Source organism: Rhinopithecus bieti, unplaced genomic scaffold (assembly GCF_001698545.2).
Source record: "Rhinopithecus bieti isolate Rb0 unplaced genomic scaffold, ASM169854v2 scaffold_81031, whole genome shotgun sequence".
In the NCBI taxonomy this organism is placed as follows: domain Eukaryota; kingdom Metazoa; phylum Chordata; class Mammalia; order Primates; family Cercopithecidae; genus Rhinopithecus; species Rhinopithecus bieti.
The window spans coordinates 926,000-941,612 of record NW_016830217.1 but is presented as its reverse complement, the minus strand read 5'-3'; the positions used below and the strand labels follow the sequence as shown (position 1 = coordinate 941,612).

The 15,613-nt window shown below is 49.3% G+C and overlaps 1 protein-coding gene across 1 annotated transcript; it reads right to left on the bottom strand.

Annotated features, from left to right (window-relative positions):
- Window positions 1-563: 563 nt before the first annotated feature.
- Window positions 564-13,261, bottom strand: AGMAT (agmatinase (putative)). The gene is made up of 7 exons (XM_017865282.1): window positions 12,847-13,261; window positions 11,338-11,540; window positions 8,598-8,646; window positions 7,362-7,557; window positions 6,176-6,355; window positions 3,637-3,721; window positions 564-2,577 (listed from the first exon to the last, which is right to left on the bottom strand). The coding sequence occupies exons 1-7, from the start codon at window positions 13,116-13,118 to the stop codon at window positions 2,504-2,506; spliced, it is 1,059 nt and encodes a 352-aa protein (XP_017720771.1). The 5' UTR covers window positions 13,119-13,261; the 3' UTR covers window positions 564-2,503.
- Between the last annotated feature and the right edge of the window lie 2,352 nt (window positions 13,262-15,613).

Below are 15,613 nucleotides of genomic sequence, written 5' to 3'. Positions count from 1 at the left end.
TGAGACGGAGTCTTGCTCTGTGGCCCAGGCTGGAGTGCAATGGCACAATCTCAGCTCACTGCAACCTCTGCCTCCCGGGTTCAAGCAATTCTCCTGTCTCAGCCTCCTGAGTAGCTGGGATTACAGGCGCCCCGCCACCACGCCCAGCTAATTTTTGTATTTTTAGTAGAGATGGGGTTTCACCATGTTGGTCAGACTGGTCTCGAACTCCTGACCTCGTGATCTGCCCGCCTCAGCCTCCCAATAACTAAAATTCTTTAAAAGTTGATACCAAACATCTTTACAGATGAACTGTAGTTTACATCCACCTGTCTGACATTGTCCCCTAAAAACAAGTGCAGTGTGGCAGCTGCTGAATCTGTCTGTTCAGTTTGTCAAGGAAGATGATTATACTTGGGAGAGATCTAAAAAGAAGGTGAATATTTTGCACTTTTGATACTCTTAGGAACAAATAACTTATTTGTCAAATTGTTTCTTTTTTATGTTTTGGGTGGTTTTTTGTTTTTTGACTTTTTTGTATTGTGAACAGGCACTGAAGCTAATGTTATTTTAAGATTACAGAATGGAAAAAGAAATAAACTATTTTAATGTGTGATAATTATGGGGTAGCCCTTGCATTGCAAGATGATGACTTGATTATGGACACATTATCAACAGAATTGAATTTGCATGTAACTCAACACATGCTTAAGATCACCACAGCTGAACTGCAGATTTCAGGAATTGCTGTCATAGAGGGTACATCAACTTGAGGGTAGATTGAGTCTTACAGGAAATGAGTTACAGTAAGTAACATTAAGAGCCCAGCTGCCAGCCTGGCCAACATGGTGAAACCCCGTCTCTACTAAAAATACAAAAATTAGCCGGGCGTGGTGACGCACAACTGTAATCCTAGCTACTCAGGAGGCTGAGGCAGGAGAATTGCTTGAACCTAGGAGGCGGAGATTGCAGTGAGCTAAGATCGGGCCACTGCACTCCAGCCTGGGGGACAGAGCTAGACTCCGTCTCAGAAAAAAAAAAAAACCCAGCTGATGTTTTCTAGTTTTGTTTTGTTTTCTGGGTTTTTTGTTTTGTTTTGTTTTTTTTCTTTTAGTAGAGATGGGGTTTCACCATGTTGGCCAGGCTGGTCTTGAACTCCTGACCTCCGGTGATCCACCCGCCTAGGCCTGGGATTACAGGCATGAGCCACTGGATCCGGCCTGGTTTTTTGTTTGTTTGTTTGTTTTAAGAGACGGAGTCTCGCTCTGTCACCCAGGCTGGAGTGCAGTGGCATGACCTCAGCTCACTGCAATCTCCACCTCCCGGGTTCAAGTGATTCTCCTGCCTCAAATTCTTGAGTAGCTGGGACTACAGGCATGCGCCACCACGCCCAGCTAATTTTTGTATTTTCAGTAGAGATGGATTTTCACCATGTTGGCCAGGCTGGTCTCGCACTCCTGACCTCAAGTGATCTGCCCGCCTCGGCCCCCCAAAGTGCCGGGATTACAAGCGTGAGCCACCATGTCCGGCCTTAGGTTTTCTAGTTTAGAAAACATTGTGTGTACCCTTCTAGGCTTCTGAGCAAGAATTTTCTTCACTGGGCTCTCCGTGTTATTTTATACTTTTTAGTTAACATTCACAGTGGTCCTAAAACCAAGATGCAGCCCTAAGCACCTCATAGGAGGACAGGAGGAGCTGTTTTCTTTTTTTTTTTTTGAGATGGAGTCTTGCCCTGTCACCCAGGCTGGAGTGTAGTGGTGTGATCTCAGCTCACTGCAGTGTCCGAGGAGGAGCTATATTTTAAAGGAAGATACTTAATACTCTAGGAAGCAGATCATCAAAATTTTAAAAGCGGCCGGGTGGCAGTGGCCCACGCCTGTAATCCCAGCACTTTAGGAGGCTGAGGCGGGCAGATCAACTTTAAGGTCGGAGTTCAAGACCAGCCTGGCCAATGTGGTGAAACTCCATCTCTATAAAAAATACAAATTAGCCCAGGTATGGTGGTGGCGCCTGTAATCCAGCCTTCTCGGGGGGCTGAGGCAGGAGAATTGCTGGAACTCGGGAGGTGGAGGTTGCCAATGAACCGAGATCATGCCATTGCACTCCAGCCCTGGGGTGACAAGAAGGCAAAACTCTGTCCTCAAAAAAAAAAAAAAAAAAAGATATAGAAATATGGAATGCTTATACAGTATTATTTCATAGGGTTTTTTTAATTTCATGTTTCTAATGTTTAGATAATCTTGAAAGAAATTCTCCACACTTCCCCTTTATCCTCCATCTTTCATCAAAGGGAAAAAAAGCAGTACAAGTACTCTTTTTTTTTTTCCAATTAATCCAAGTTCCTTAGAAATATTGCTGTTTGGGTGAGAGTTCTACTGAATATCCCGATTTCACAGCCAGCAATGACACTTTCGGCAGAAAGTTTTCTTGGCATCAACTCTTTAGTTCTCAGACTGCTTACTCATAAGTTCTTCTTGAGAACTTGTCAGCGACGCAATCTGTTTTGTCTTGAAGAGCACAAGACTCAGACGGTTGTCACTTTGGGGAGAGCACACAGCATCTCAAACAGCAGGTTAGCCGCCAGCAGGGCTGTGTTCCCTACGAAGAAGTCAAACCTGACATGAATACCCTGCAGACCACCCACCGAGCCAAGCCTTGAGACTCCTGAGCTTTCTTCCCCTTGTGCCTCCTTTTCCAGAGCCCTATCTTGTGTACCCCTCTAGGGTACCCACCAGCTGTGAACACTCGGCCCGGGCTCTCTGCCTCCATCAAGCATCATTTGGGAATCATATTTTAAAATTCAGAAATTTCTTTGTTTACTCTGAGAACAGACTTTTCCCAAAGGAGAACCTATAATAATGATGTGTACTGTATATATTTAGATAATATATAATCTACCCTCTGAGGTCGATAGGCCCAACTCCATAAGCTTGTCGACATTAAAATGATTGGGATGGCATCTGCTTCCAAGATCTTAACCAGCTAAGTTCCTACTTGATAAATATTAACATATATTATTTATGCTTTAGAATTCACTTTGCAATGAAACGTCAAAGGAGAGGGGGACTGGGCCACTCTTGTCACTAGACTGCAGGCTGGTTTCTTTCTCTTCTGCTGATTGGTGGGCAAGCTAATAATACTTAGCTACCTCCTAGGGGTTTTGTTAGGGTTAATGAGCTCATATTTGTAAGGTGTGCAGTAATAGGTGTGTTTTCTTCAACGTTGGACATGCTCAGCCACTTCCCCGAGTCATATAAGGGACTCATCCATTTTCTTTTTTTCTTTTTTTTTTGAGATGGAGTCTCGCTCTGTCAGTCACCCAGGCTGGAATGCACTGGCGCCATCTCAGCTCACTGCAACCTCTGCCTCCTGGGTTCAAGCGATTCTCCTGCTTCAGCCTCCCGAGTACCTGGAATTACAGGTGTGTGCCACCACACCTGGCTAATTTTTGTGTCTTCAGTAGAGACAGGGTTTCGCCATGTTGGCCAGGCTGGTCTTGAACTCCTGACCTGAGGTGATCTGCCCACCTCAGCCTCCCAAAGTGCTGGGATTACAGGCATGAGCCACCACGCCCAGCCCCATTTTCTGCTTATTAACTAGCTTCATGTAATTTAAGCTGCCAGCTGCCCATGGATCACAGTCTTCTTGCTTACTCACCAGAAAGATCATACGGTGGTGAAACTTCAACAAGATCACAGCCCACCACGTTCAGGCCTTGACAACCCCGGATGATCTCCAGAGCCTATTCAAGATCAAGACTGAGTTGTCCACAGTGGTAATCATTTACAGTGAAAAGCACCCAGCAGAGCTTTTCCCAGCACACGCCACCCTTTGGCTTGGAATTGGCTTTCCCTCCATAAACATTTATTGACTGCCAGGCACACTGGCAGGCCTCCCAGAGGCACAGATAATGCATACACAGTCCCTGCTCCTGAGGGCTGCATGGTGTGGTGATGGAGACAAGGAAACCAATCGTTTGAATGTCTTGCACCAAGGGCTTCAAGAAAAGCAAGCCCAGAATGGTATCAGCACAGGTAACAGCCTGGAGAGGTGGGTAAGGCTTCCCCAGGGTGGAAATACCCAGTTCAAGGGATAGGCCAGGCAGAGGGAAAAACACAGGCAAAGGCACCAAGATGGGAAAAGTTCAGGTGGTGAGATGTGGCCAGAAGACAGAATAAGTGAGGGAGACTAATGGGAAGAGAGTGACCTTGTCTGAAAGGGTTTCCATCCTGCAGGTGAAAAGCCCAGAAGGTTGCTAAGCAGAGGGATGAGGAATGTGTTTCAGAAATCCCTCATGAGAAGAGAGGATGGTTATAGCCATTTCAAGAGACAGAGTTACGGCCACCCTCCTTTAAGGTGTTAGAGGATGTAAGGTACTTGATTAGGTTTAAGCAGTCTTCGTTCATTTACTCTCAAATGTCTTTGAGTGCCTACTATTTGTATGTATCAGGCACTGTTGTAGACTCCAAGGACAAGGTAGGGAACAATATGTAGGTCCTGCCCTCGGGGAGCTTCTAGTCATAACCATTCTGCCTCCGTGCATTTACTCCCCACACACATTATTGGAGCTTTATTTGGGTGTGTCTAAAACTCGAGCTACCTTGGTAGGTAGGTGTGCCATCGCATGCACTTTATTTATTTATTTATTTTTGAGTCAGGGTGTCTGTCACCCAGGCTGTAGTGCAGTGGTGTGATCATGGCTCACTGAAGGCTTGACCTGCCAAACTCAACTGATCCTCCTACCCCACCCTCCCTAGTAGCTGGGACTACAGGTGCACACTTGCACACCAGACTAATTTTTATTTTTAGTAAAGGTGGGATCTCACTATGTTGCCCAGACTGGGCTCAAACGATCCATCCACCCGGGCCTCCCAAAGTGCTGAGGTTACTCCCTGAGCCACTGCACCTGGCCCATTGTATGCACTTTTATTTAAATTTAACCCTAAAAAGATAAGTTTAGTGTTTTTGTTTGTTTTGAGATGGAGTTTCGCTCCTGTTGCCCAGACTGGAGTGCAATGGCACAATCTCGGCTCACCACAACCTCAGCCTCCCAGGTTCAAGTGATTCTCCTGCCCCAGCCTCCCAAGTAGCTGGAATTACAGGCATGTGCCACCACGCCCGGTTAATTTTGTATTTTTAGTAGAGATGGGGTTTCTCCATGTTAGACTGGTCTCAAACTCCTGACCTCAGGTGATCCACCCACCTTGTGCCTCGGCCTCCCAAAGTGCTGGGATTACAGGTGTGAGCCACTGCCCCGGCCAAGTTTAGTGTTTTTGTTTGTTTGGATTTTTTTGAGGTGGAGTCTTGCCCTGTTGCCCAGGCTAGAGTGCAGTGGCACGATCTCGGCTCACTGCAACCTCCGCCTCCATGGTTCAAGTAATTCTCCTGCCTCAGCCTCCCAAGTAGCTGGGATTACAGGCGCCTGCCACTGCGCCTGGCTAATTTTTGCACTTTTAGTAGAGATAGGGTTTCACCATCTTGGCCAGGCTGGTCTCAAACTCCTGACCTTGTGATCCACCCACCTCAGCCTCCCAAAGAACTGGGATTCCAGATGTGAGCCACGGCAACTGGCCAAGTTTAGTGTTCTTAAGAGAGGATGCTATAATGTTGTTCCCATGAACTATTGTTCTCGTGACAGATGAACTGAAGGCAGGAAGAGCAAATAAAGGATGAAATAAAGGACTATTACATCCCAGATAGGAAACGAAGGCCCTTGCCAAAATCAATCACCCTTCAGTAAGAGGGTATTCAAACTTATCCTCACCCTGGAGAACAGTGAAGGCCTAGGTGCTCTGCTCTTAAGATCCTGTCTTGTCAGCCGTGCGCAGTGGCTTACACCTGTAATCCCAGCACTGGGAGGCCGAGGTGGGTGAATCACGAGGTCAGGAGTTTGAGACCAGCCTGACCAACATGGTGAAACCCGATCTCTACTAAAAATACAAAAATTAGCCGGGCTTAGTGGCGTGTGCCTGTAATCCCAGCTACTCAGGAGGCTGAGGCAGAAGAATCACTTGAACCTGGGAGGCGGAGGTTGCAGTGAGCCAAGATCGTGCCACTGCACTCCAGCCTGGGCGACAGAGTGAGACTCCATCTCAAACAAACATCCTATCCTGATTCCTGAAGATTCGCTTCAAGGCCCAGGAAAATGGGTGTTAAGTATCTCCACCCCCAGGAATCTTCACTGGAGTCTCCTTACCTGACTAGGAGTGAGACCAGCAATTTCAGGTGTCCCTGTCCCTGGGGCATAGGCAGGATCCAGAGCGTCAATATCAAAGCTGATATAAATGGGTTTGCCTCCCATCTGCTGCCTGATTTCCGCCATCAGAGGAACCAGCGACTTCATCCAGCAGTCTTCAGCCAGAACTACCCGGAAGCCCTGTGGAGACAGGGACTGAGGCTGCTGCCTGGCAGCATTTACAGGGCACTTCCTGTTTGCCAGCCCCCTGCTCAGCTCTATGCACACATCACACTTGACCCTCCATCTCCATGAGGAGGGAACTATCATCCTATTTTCCAAGTGAGGAAGGGAGGGACAATGAGTGGTAAGGAAGCAGGGTCAAAGCTGACTGATGGATTTGGGATCAGAGAGAAGCTTTGCTAAAGCAAGAGTGGGAAACTCAGCAGCTCACGCTAACACCTTCTGAATTGCTCTGTCCAGAAGACTGGCCTTGGCACACTCTAAAAGCAAGGGATTTGGGTCTTTCCCATGGGGGTCTTGTCACACATGTGTACCTGAGAGCCATTCTGCCTAGACGGTATGAGGACCAGAACTAAGAAAGTGGCAACTCCTCTTGGGTCCAGACCTCCTCCCCTCTTTTTTTTTTTGAGACGAAGTCTCACTCTGTCGCCCAGGCTGGAGTGCCACTCAGCCTGGCACGATCTCAGCTCACTGCAACCTCCGCCTCGCAGGTTCAAGCAATTCTCCGGCCTCAGCCTCCCGAGTAGCTGGGATTACAGATGCGTGCCACCAGGCCTGTCTAATTTTTGTATTTTCAATAGAGACGGGGGTTTCACCATGTTGGTCAGGCTGGTCTCGAACTCCTGATCTCAGGTGATCCGCCCACCTCAGCCTCCCAAAGTGCTGAGATTACAGGCGTGAGCCACCGCACCCAGCCTCCTCCCCTCTTCTAAGCCAGCACCCTCCAAAGGGGTTGGTCGATTTCTGCTTGTCTCCCCACCCCAGCGATAGACTTCCCGTGGCCCATAAACCAACCTCCTCACTCCTGTGCTCCATATGCCCCTGAGGATGCAAACTCAGCCTTTTATCCCTGCTTTCAGACTTGATTAGTAAAGCCCCTGCTGAATCCCTGGTTGCCACTGGTGAGGCAATGGAGAGGAAGGCATTTTGGGGGGCAGGGGTGGGGGGGCATTCGGTCTGTCACCTGGCTCCGGTTGTATCTGTAGGGATCCAACGTTGTGGAATAGCCCCGGATGCCAATCTGCGCCACCCGCTTACAGTCCAGGAGACCCTCATCCACGCACCGGCGGAAGGGCGCCCCGTGGTAGAGCTTCTCTCCTAGGGCCTTGTCGGTCGTGTCCGTGTGCGCGTCCACATGCAGCAGCCCCACTGGGCCATGCCTGATGACAACAGGGCAGCTCAGAGGCCAACCCTCCCTGTGGGGCCCTAGCACAGCCACCCTTCAGGCCACCAAAACTTGGTGACGATTCACAGCCACAAAGGGGAGACCTGGCATCCATTTTCTGCCTTGCAACTGGTTCCTGTCTTCTTGAGATCACTTAGCATCTCAGAAGAACAATAAACTCACAGGAGTCAGGCAGGAAATAGACATGTTTTGGCTGCCACCCACACCTAACACCCAGAATATGCTTCATTTAGAGACAGGATGAGAATCAAGGGTGGTGGCACAGGCGAGCTTGGCTGAAGGCTCAACTAAACCAAGACATACCCTTTCTCCGACCGAGGAAGAGGAAGCTTCAGTCCAGCTCTCTCCATAACCTCCACCAACCCCTGCCCGTCACCCAAAATAAACGTATGATCCAAATCCGTGAGAAATAAATGTAGCTTTGAGCAAAGACCTGCACCCACCCACCTGCAACCAGAATGCCACCCACATGTGCTTCCATAGACACATTCTGCAGCTGCCACCCTCCACCCCGGTCCTTCTGTCCCTTTCTCAAACTAAATTAGCCAAAGTCGGCCAACCCCGGGTAGACTTCCACTACTGGCAAATCAGTCTTTTGATTGTCTGGGAAAGGTGCCCTTTTAGGAGGAAACAAGGGCCTCTCAGCAAGCCCCACTATTGTGCCTGTCAGTGTTTGCTTTTGGCCCTTGAAGCAAAACAAACTGAAGTTAACTGAGGTTGTGTATTTCACTAGAGGCTCATCTTCCAAAAGCAGAGGCAAGTTGAAAATGCTGAGCACACATACCAGGGCAGATCTAGGGCAAGGGAGGGTGGCCAGAAGTGTTCATAATAAATTGTCTTGGCTTCTAGCTGGTGACTGACAGAGACGCCTGGAGCTCAACCTTAATTTTGATCCCCAGAAGCAGCTCATAACCTGAGCCAGCAGCAGTCACCTAATGCCACCTAACAGCAAACAACTCATTCCCTAGCTTCTGGCTTTTGAAACCTTGCTGGGCCAAGCCATTTGGGACTTACTTTTTTGCCATCGCTTGCAATATGGGATATGTGATTGTGTGATCTCCACCTGCAAAGAGGAAGAAGAAAAACGTGTGAAAAGTGAATTGGAGGATTTTTTAGAAAATTTTCTTTTTTTTTTTTTTTTTTTTTTTGAGGTGTAGTTTTGCTCTAACAATTGCCCAGGCTGCAGTTCAATGGCGCAATCTCGGCTCACTGCAACCTCTGCCTCACAGGTTCAAGCAATTCTCCTGCCTCAGCCTCCCGAGTAGCTGGGATTACAGGTGTGCACCACCATACCTGGCTAATTTTGTATTTTTAGTAGAGACTTAATTTCACCATGTTGGTCAGGCTGGTCTCAAATTCCTGACCTCAAGTGATCCACTTGCCTTGGCCTCCCAAAGTGCTGGGATTACAGGCGTGAGCCACCGTGCCCAGCTGAATAATCTTAACCCAAGTTTCACCTTTTCAGACTGGGGAGCTACAACCACAGCTACAATAAGATCTTATTGAATGGTGGGCTGCTTAATGAGCCTGGGAGGTCAAGGCTGCAGTAAGCTGTGATCGTGCCACTGCATTCCAGCCTGGGCGACAGAGTAAGACACGATCTCAAAAATATGAGTAGCTTGCCAGGCATGGTGGTTTATGCCTGTAATCCTAGCACTTTGGGAGGCCAAGGTGGGCAGGTCACCTGATGTTGGGAGTTCAAGACCAGCCTGACCAACATGGAGAAACCCCGTCTCTACTGAAAATACAAAATTAGCTGGGCGTGGTAGCACATGCCTGTAACCCCAGCTACTCCAGAGGCTGAGGCAGGAGAATCACTTGAATCCGGCAGGCAGAGGTTGCAGTGAGCCGAGATCACACCATTGCACTCCAGCCTAGGCAACAAGGGTGAAACTCCGTCTCAAAAATAAATAAATAAATAAATAGCTTGAGCCTAGGAGTTTGAGACCAGCCTGGGCAACATAGCAAGACCATGTCTCTAAAAAGTAAAAGTAAAATAGGCCAGGCGCAGTGGCTCACACCTGTAATCCCAACACTTTGGGAGGCCAAGACAAGCAGATCGCCTGAGCCCAGGAATTCAAGGTCCACCTGGGCAACACATTAAGACCCCATCTCTGCAAAAAATACAAAAATTAGCCGGGCATGCTGGCAAACTCCTGTAGACCCAGCTACTCAGGAAGCTGGAGTGGAAGGGTCACCTGAGCCCAGGGAGGACAAGGTTGCAGCGAGCCATGATGGCGCCACTGCACTCCAGTCTGGGTGACAGAGTGAGACCCTGTCTCAAAAATAAATAAAAGAGGAAATTAGACAAGAGCTACTTTAGGAATGCCTTTGCAGCGTATTCTAAGAAAATGCCTAGAGGCCAGGCGCGGTGGCTCAAGCCTGTAATCCCAGCACTTTGGGAGAGCCGAGACGGCGGATCACGAGGTCAGGGAGATCGAGACCACCCTGGCTAACACGGTTGTGAAACCCGTCTCTACTAAAAAATACAAAAAAAACTAGTACCGGGCGACTTGGCAGGTCGCCTGTAGTCCCAGCCGTTGGGCGAGGCTGAGGCAGTGAGAATGGCTAAACCCAGGAGGCAGGCTTGAGTGAGCTGAGATCCGGGCCATTGCACTCCAGCCTGGGCGCAGGCGAGACTCGCGTCTCAAAAAAAAAAAAAAAAAAAAAAAAAAAAAAAAACGAAAATGCCTAGAATAGCTCCGTTCAATAGAAACGTCTATCATGATGAGAATGTTCTATCTGCACTGGCCCATATGGTAGCCACTATCCACATGTGACACACATGTGACATACATATAGCTAATATGACTAAGAAACTATTTTATTTTAATTAATTTGAATTTAGGCGGGGCACGGTGGCTCATGCCTGTAATCCCAGCATTTGGGGAGGCTGAGGCGGGCGGATCACCTGAGGACAGGAGTTCGAGACCAGCCTTGCCAACGTGGTGAAACCCTGTTTCTACTAAAAATACAAAAAACTGGCTGGGCATGGTGGCACGCACCTATAATCCCAGCTATTCAGGAGGCTGAGGTAGGAGAATCGCTTGAACCCGGGAGGCGGAGGTTGCAGTGAGCCAAGCTGGGCAACAAGAGCAAAACTCCATCTCAAAAAAAAAAAAAAAAATAGAAGTAGCCACATGTGGCTAGTGACTACCCTATTGGACAGCACAGACCTAGGAAAGTATTCTTTCTGATAATAATATTAGCTAAAAAAATAATAATAATAATAGCTAACATTTATTGAAGCTTAAGATATGCCATGCATAGGTCGGGCACGGTGGCTCACGCCTGTAATCCCAACAATTTGGGAGGCCGAGGAGGGTAGATCACCTGAGGTCAGGAGTTCAAGACCAGCCTGACCAATATGATGAAACCCCGTCTCTACTAAAAATACAAAAATTAGCCGGGCATGGTGTTGGGTGCCTGTAATCCCAGCTACCTAGGAGACTGAGGCAGGAGAATCACTTGAACCCGGGAAGTGTAGGTTGCAATGTGCTGAGATTGCACCACTATACTCCAGCCTGGGTAACGGAGTGACACTGTCACACACACACACACACACACACACCACACGCACGCACAAGTGAAATATTCTCTCCCCAGGGATTAAAATAAATGAATTACAGATGCTGTCTTTCCTACTGTCTCCACATACGCAGTGGCTTGCAGGGGAGAAGTAGCTGTACTCAAGCCCCTGATAAATAAACCCTGAGTGCAGAGAACTACTCTGGCTCTTGCAGACTGACATTACCCAAGGTCAGAGGAATACAGCCAGCTGCTACAATTTTCTCATAGGCCTCTTGAATTCGCCGGCAGCTGTCCTGAAGGTTGTAAAGATTGACATTCACATCGCCTAGGTCTGCAACCCTGAGGGACTGGAAGGGGAGGGCCCCCGTGCTAGGATTGACTGTCCGAAGCATCACTGATTCTTCCCGGATGCGGCGAGGTCCGAATCTGCCGAAGGAAGAATCGTCCTATCAGACATCTGCAGAGATTCAGGCTCTGCTTAGGCCAGGGCTTCTCAGCCTCAGCAATTTGGGACCAGATGATTCCATGTTGCAGTACTGCATAATGGAATGTTTAACAGCATCCCTGGCCTGTACTCACTAGGTGCCAGTAGCACCCTTCCTCCAAGGTGTAACAACCAAAAATGCCTCCAGATATTGCCAAATGTCCCCTGAGTGCAAAACTGCCCCACTTGAGAATCACTGATCTAGGCGATATATTGAAGAGACTAAATAAGTGTACTAAATGGCATTAGCCAATTTCATGATCTACCTGAGTCTCAGTTTGCTAATCCGTAAAATATTTACCTTGCACCATAGTAAGAATTAAATGAGGTAATCTATGCAAAGCACCTTGTACTTAGGAGATATTTAATAAGTGCTGGCTTTCATAATTCAGATCAGGGCAGTCAGATACAGTGTTGCTGAGCTGAATCAGAAATTGCTGATGTTCAATAATTAGGAAAATGAATTTTGCCTTCTCCGATTTGATCCTAGGAAAACTGCCTTCATTTGAGCATTTCTTGAGTTAGGTGACATCTAGAGATTTGGGGAAGGGGCAGCCAGTTTCTGCTTTCAAATGCAATGTCACCTGCCACTGTAAGCTGGGGGGAGGAGAGGAATCCACAGCAGCCATCCCAGCAAGGCCCCAGGATGGGGACACAGAGAAGGTTCAGGCTTCAGAATCCCTTCTTTTTATTTTTCTTTTCTTTTTTGAGATGGAGCCTCACTCTGGTCTCCAGGCTGTAGTGCAGCGGCCTGATCTCAGCTCACTGCAACCTCCGCCTCCCCGGTTCAGGCGATTCTCCTGCCTCAGCCTCCAGAGCAGCTGGGATTACAGGCCTGCGCGACCACACCCGGCTTTTTTTTTTTTTTTTTTTTTTTGTACCTTTGTAGAGGCAGGGTTTCACCATGTTGGCCAGGATGGTCTCAAACTCCTGACCTCGTGATCCGCCCGCCTCGGCCTCCCAAAGTCCTGGGATTACAGGCATGAGCCACCGGGCAAGCCAAAATCCCTTCTTGACCAATTACGACACTAAGATGTGGGAGGCCACGCCCATGTTGAGCCCTGGGGGTCGCTTGTTGAGGGTCCAGGGAACTCAACCAACTCAAACCATAAGGGGCATTTTGGAACCGGCCACCAGCTTCCAACTCGACCCGAGGCCAGCAGGGGCGCCTGTCCCGGTGTTTTCCATGCCCGACAGCCATCAAGCAGTCCCTCCACGTGTCCCCGGCCCCCGCCCTTTAGGCCTTACCTCGCCCCAGGCCGGTTGGAGGTCCCAGTATCCAGGGGCACCCCGATGAAGGCGGCGTCCAGCCCCTCGGGGGAGGTCTGCACCGGCAGGCGCATCATGGAGCAGACGCCCACCGACCGGGCCACCAACTCGGGGCTGGGGGGCTGGTTCCGGGGCGCGTCGGAAGCCTGGCGGCTCTGGCGGAGCCCCGGGTGGCAGAGCCCTGCAACAGGACGCGCGCCCACGCCGGGCCCCGGCCCACGGGCGCAGCCAGACGCCAGCAGCCGCAGCATTGCCGCGCGCGGCCCCGACCTCACCAACCAGACAGCCCGCGAGGCCGCCGCGATCTGGCTGGTCCCCAAAGGCGAGGCGAATGTGCACGCGCCGGAGCCGGAGCCTGAGCCGGCTCAAAGGTCAGGGGCGCCCTGGGATCAAGGCGGGGGAAGGGCCCCAGGGACCGGCCGTGCTTTCCCCTCAACCCCTCTGGACTTCAGCCTCTGGTCTCTGGTAAATAGAGTCAGGCTGGGGGTGCCCACTGGCCGGCACTGTGCCGGGGTGTCTGCGCCCTGCTCCCCACTGTGGCCTTCAGCAACCTCTTCTCCCATTCAGAATAATTTTGGGTTGGTTTGTTTGTTTTGTTTTGTTTTGTTTGAGACGGAGTCTCGCTCTGTCACCCAGGCTGGAGTACAGTGGCGCCATCTCAGCCCACGGGGAACGCTGCCTCCCGGGTTCATGCCATTCTCCTGCCTCAGCCTCCTGAGTAGCTGGGACTACAGGCACCTGCCACCATGCCCGGCTAATTTTTTTGTATTTTTAGTAGAGACGGGGTTTCACCGTGTTAGCCAGGGTGGTCTCGATCTCCTGACCTCATGATCCGACCGTCTCAGCCTCCCAAAGTGCTGGGATTACAGGCGTGAGCCACCGCGCCCAGCCTTGTTTGTTTTTATATATACGATCTCACTATGTTGCCCAGACTGGTCTCGAACTTCTGAACTCAAGTGATGCTCCCACCTTGGCCTCCCAAAGTGCTGGGATTACAGATGTGAGCCACAGCAGCCACCCCAGAGTAATATTTTAAAGCCAGAAAGATGTGAAGGAAAAGATCTTTCTCTAAGCCAGAAAATAGGAAATGCATTTTTAAAAAATAATAATGTATTTTTAAAAGTCCAGGGATAGGAGTCTCAAGAAGCAGTAAAGTTAGTTAGTTAGTTAGTTAGCTACTTAGCTAGCTAGCTGTCTAGTTCGTTGTTTTCAGACAGGGTCTTGCTCTGCTGCCTAGGCCGGAGTGCAGTGGCAAGTCCCGTGACTGCAGCCTCAAACTGCTGGGTTCAGGGGATCCTCTCACCTCAGCCTCCTGAGTAGTTGGGACTACAGGCATGAGCCATCCTGCCTGGCCAGTAAAGTCTTTTTAAATAACCTTGTTAAAAAAGGTCTTAAAGGCAAGCTGTAGGGAAGTTCACAGTATCAGAGAGCCCGCTACATTCTATTTCTAAGGGGAAAGAAAAACACGCTGGGGAAAGAAGTGATTTGTAATGGAATTATGTGAGCCATTTAGCGGTATTATATATATTATATTTTTCTGATCTCTAGCTATTGAGATTGAATGGAAAAGGCTCACGTTTGCATTAAGTTGTAACCTCCACACAAAGGTCGCACAATAAACCCCACACCACTCCAGCCTCCACCCTGCAGATCAGGGCAGAGTTTTCTAATGGTCAATAATCAGTGCTCAGTGTTGGCCTTGGAGCAGGTCCCAGCCTTTTTCTGGAACAAATACAACCATCTCTCAGTTAATCTTTTTTTTTTTTTTCCTTTTTTTCTCCCTTATGGCACTTAAAGGGTCTGTTATTCTCTTGACTCCCAAATTCAACTGCTGTTTCTTTCGTGTTGCTTGTCCTGAATGTATCATGTTCTTACTCCTGGTTTTTCTTTCATTCAGCTCACACATATTTATTGAGTGTCTACTACGTGCCAGGCGCTCCAGTGAGGTCTCCCCATCGTCCACCACTGCTGAGCACCCTCTCCTTGAAACGTTCCTCAGGCGGCCTCTTGACTAGGTCTCCCCTGGTCTCCTTCCGCCTTGGTGACTCCTTCTCGGCTGGCAATCCTTTTTAATATGGAGGTGATGATTTTCACCCATAGGCAGGTCAACCACAAGCCCAAATCCCAGCCATGAGCTCCAGGTGACCAATTTCTAACCCCCACCCGGATGTTTGACAGCACCTGGGGAGGGCTGCAAGTTCAGCCAGCGACTTTCCACCTCCCTGTCTTTGATCCTGCTCTATGCCCACAAATTTAAGAAGTCCTGATGGTTTCCTGCACCCAAGCCTTCTGCTCATTTCCTCTGCTGCTACTCTGGTCCAGGCCTTCCCACCTCCAGCTTTCCAGCTGATCTCACTCTCGCTAGTATCACCATAAACATGCCTGCCTGGTAATACCTCCTGGAGCCAATCCTTCCTAACTGTGTTTCCCCTTCTACAGCTCCACAGGCTTGTTCCTCTAGCCCAGGGTCAGTTGCCTCAGTCCCACTTTCTTGCCTCCTTTCCTTTGTTCATGCTTTTCTGTCTGCCTTGAGTGCTCCACCCCGGCCCTCAGCTCCACATGTCCAATGTTCAGTCGAAGCCCACACTCAAAAGACCTTGAACTCTTTTTTTTAATTATTTTATTTTATTTTATTGAGACGGAGTCTCGCTCTGTCATTCAGGCTGGAGTCCAGTGGCGCGATCTCAGCTCACTGCAAGCTCCGCCTCCCAGGTTCACACCATTCTCCTGCCTCAGCCTCCCAAGT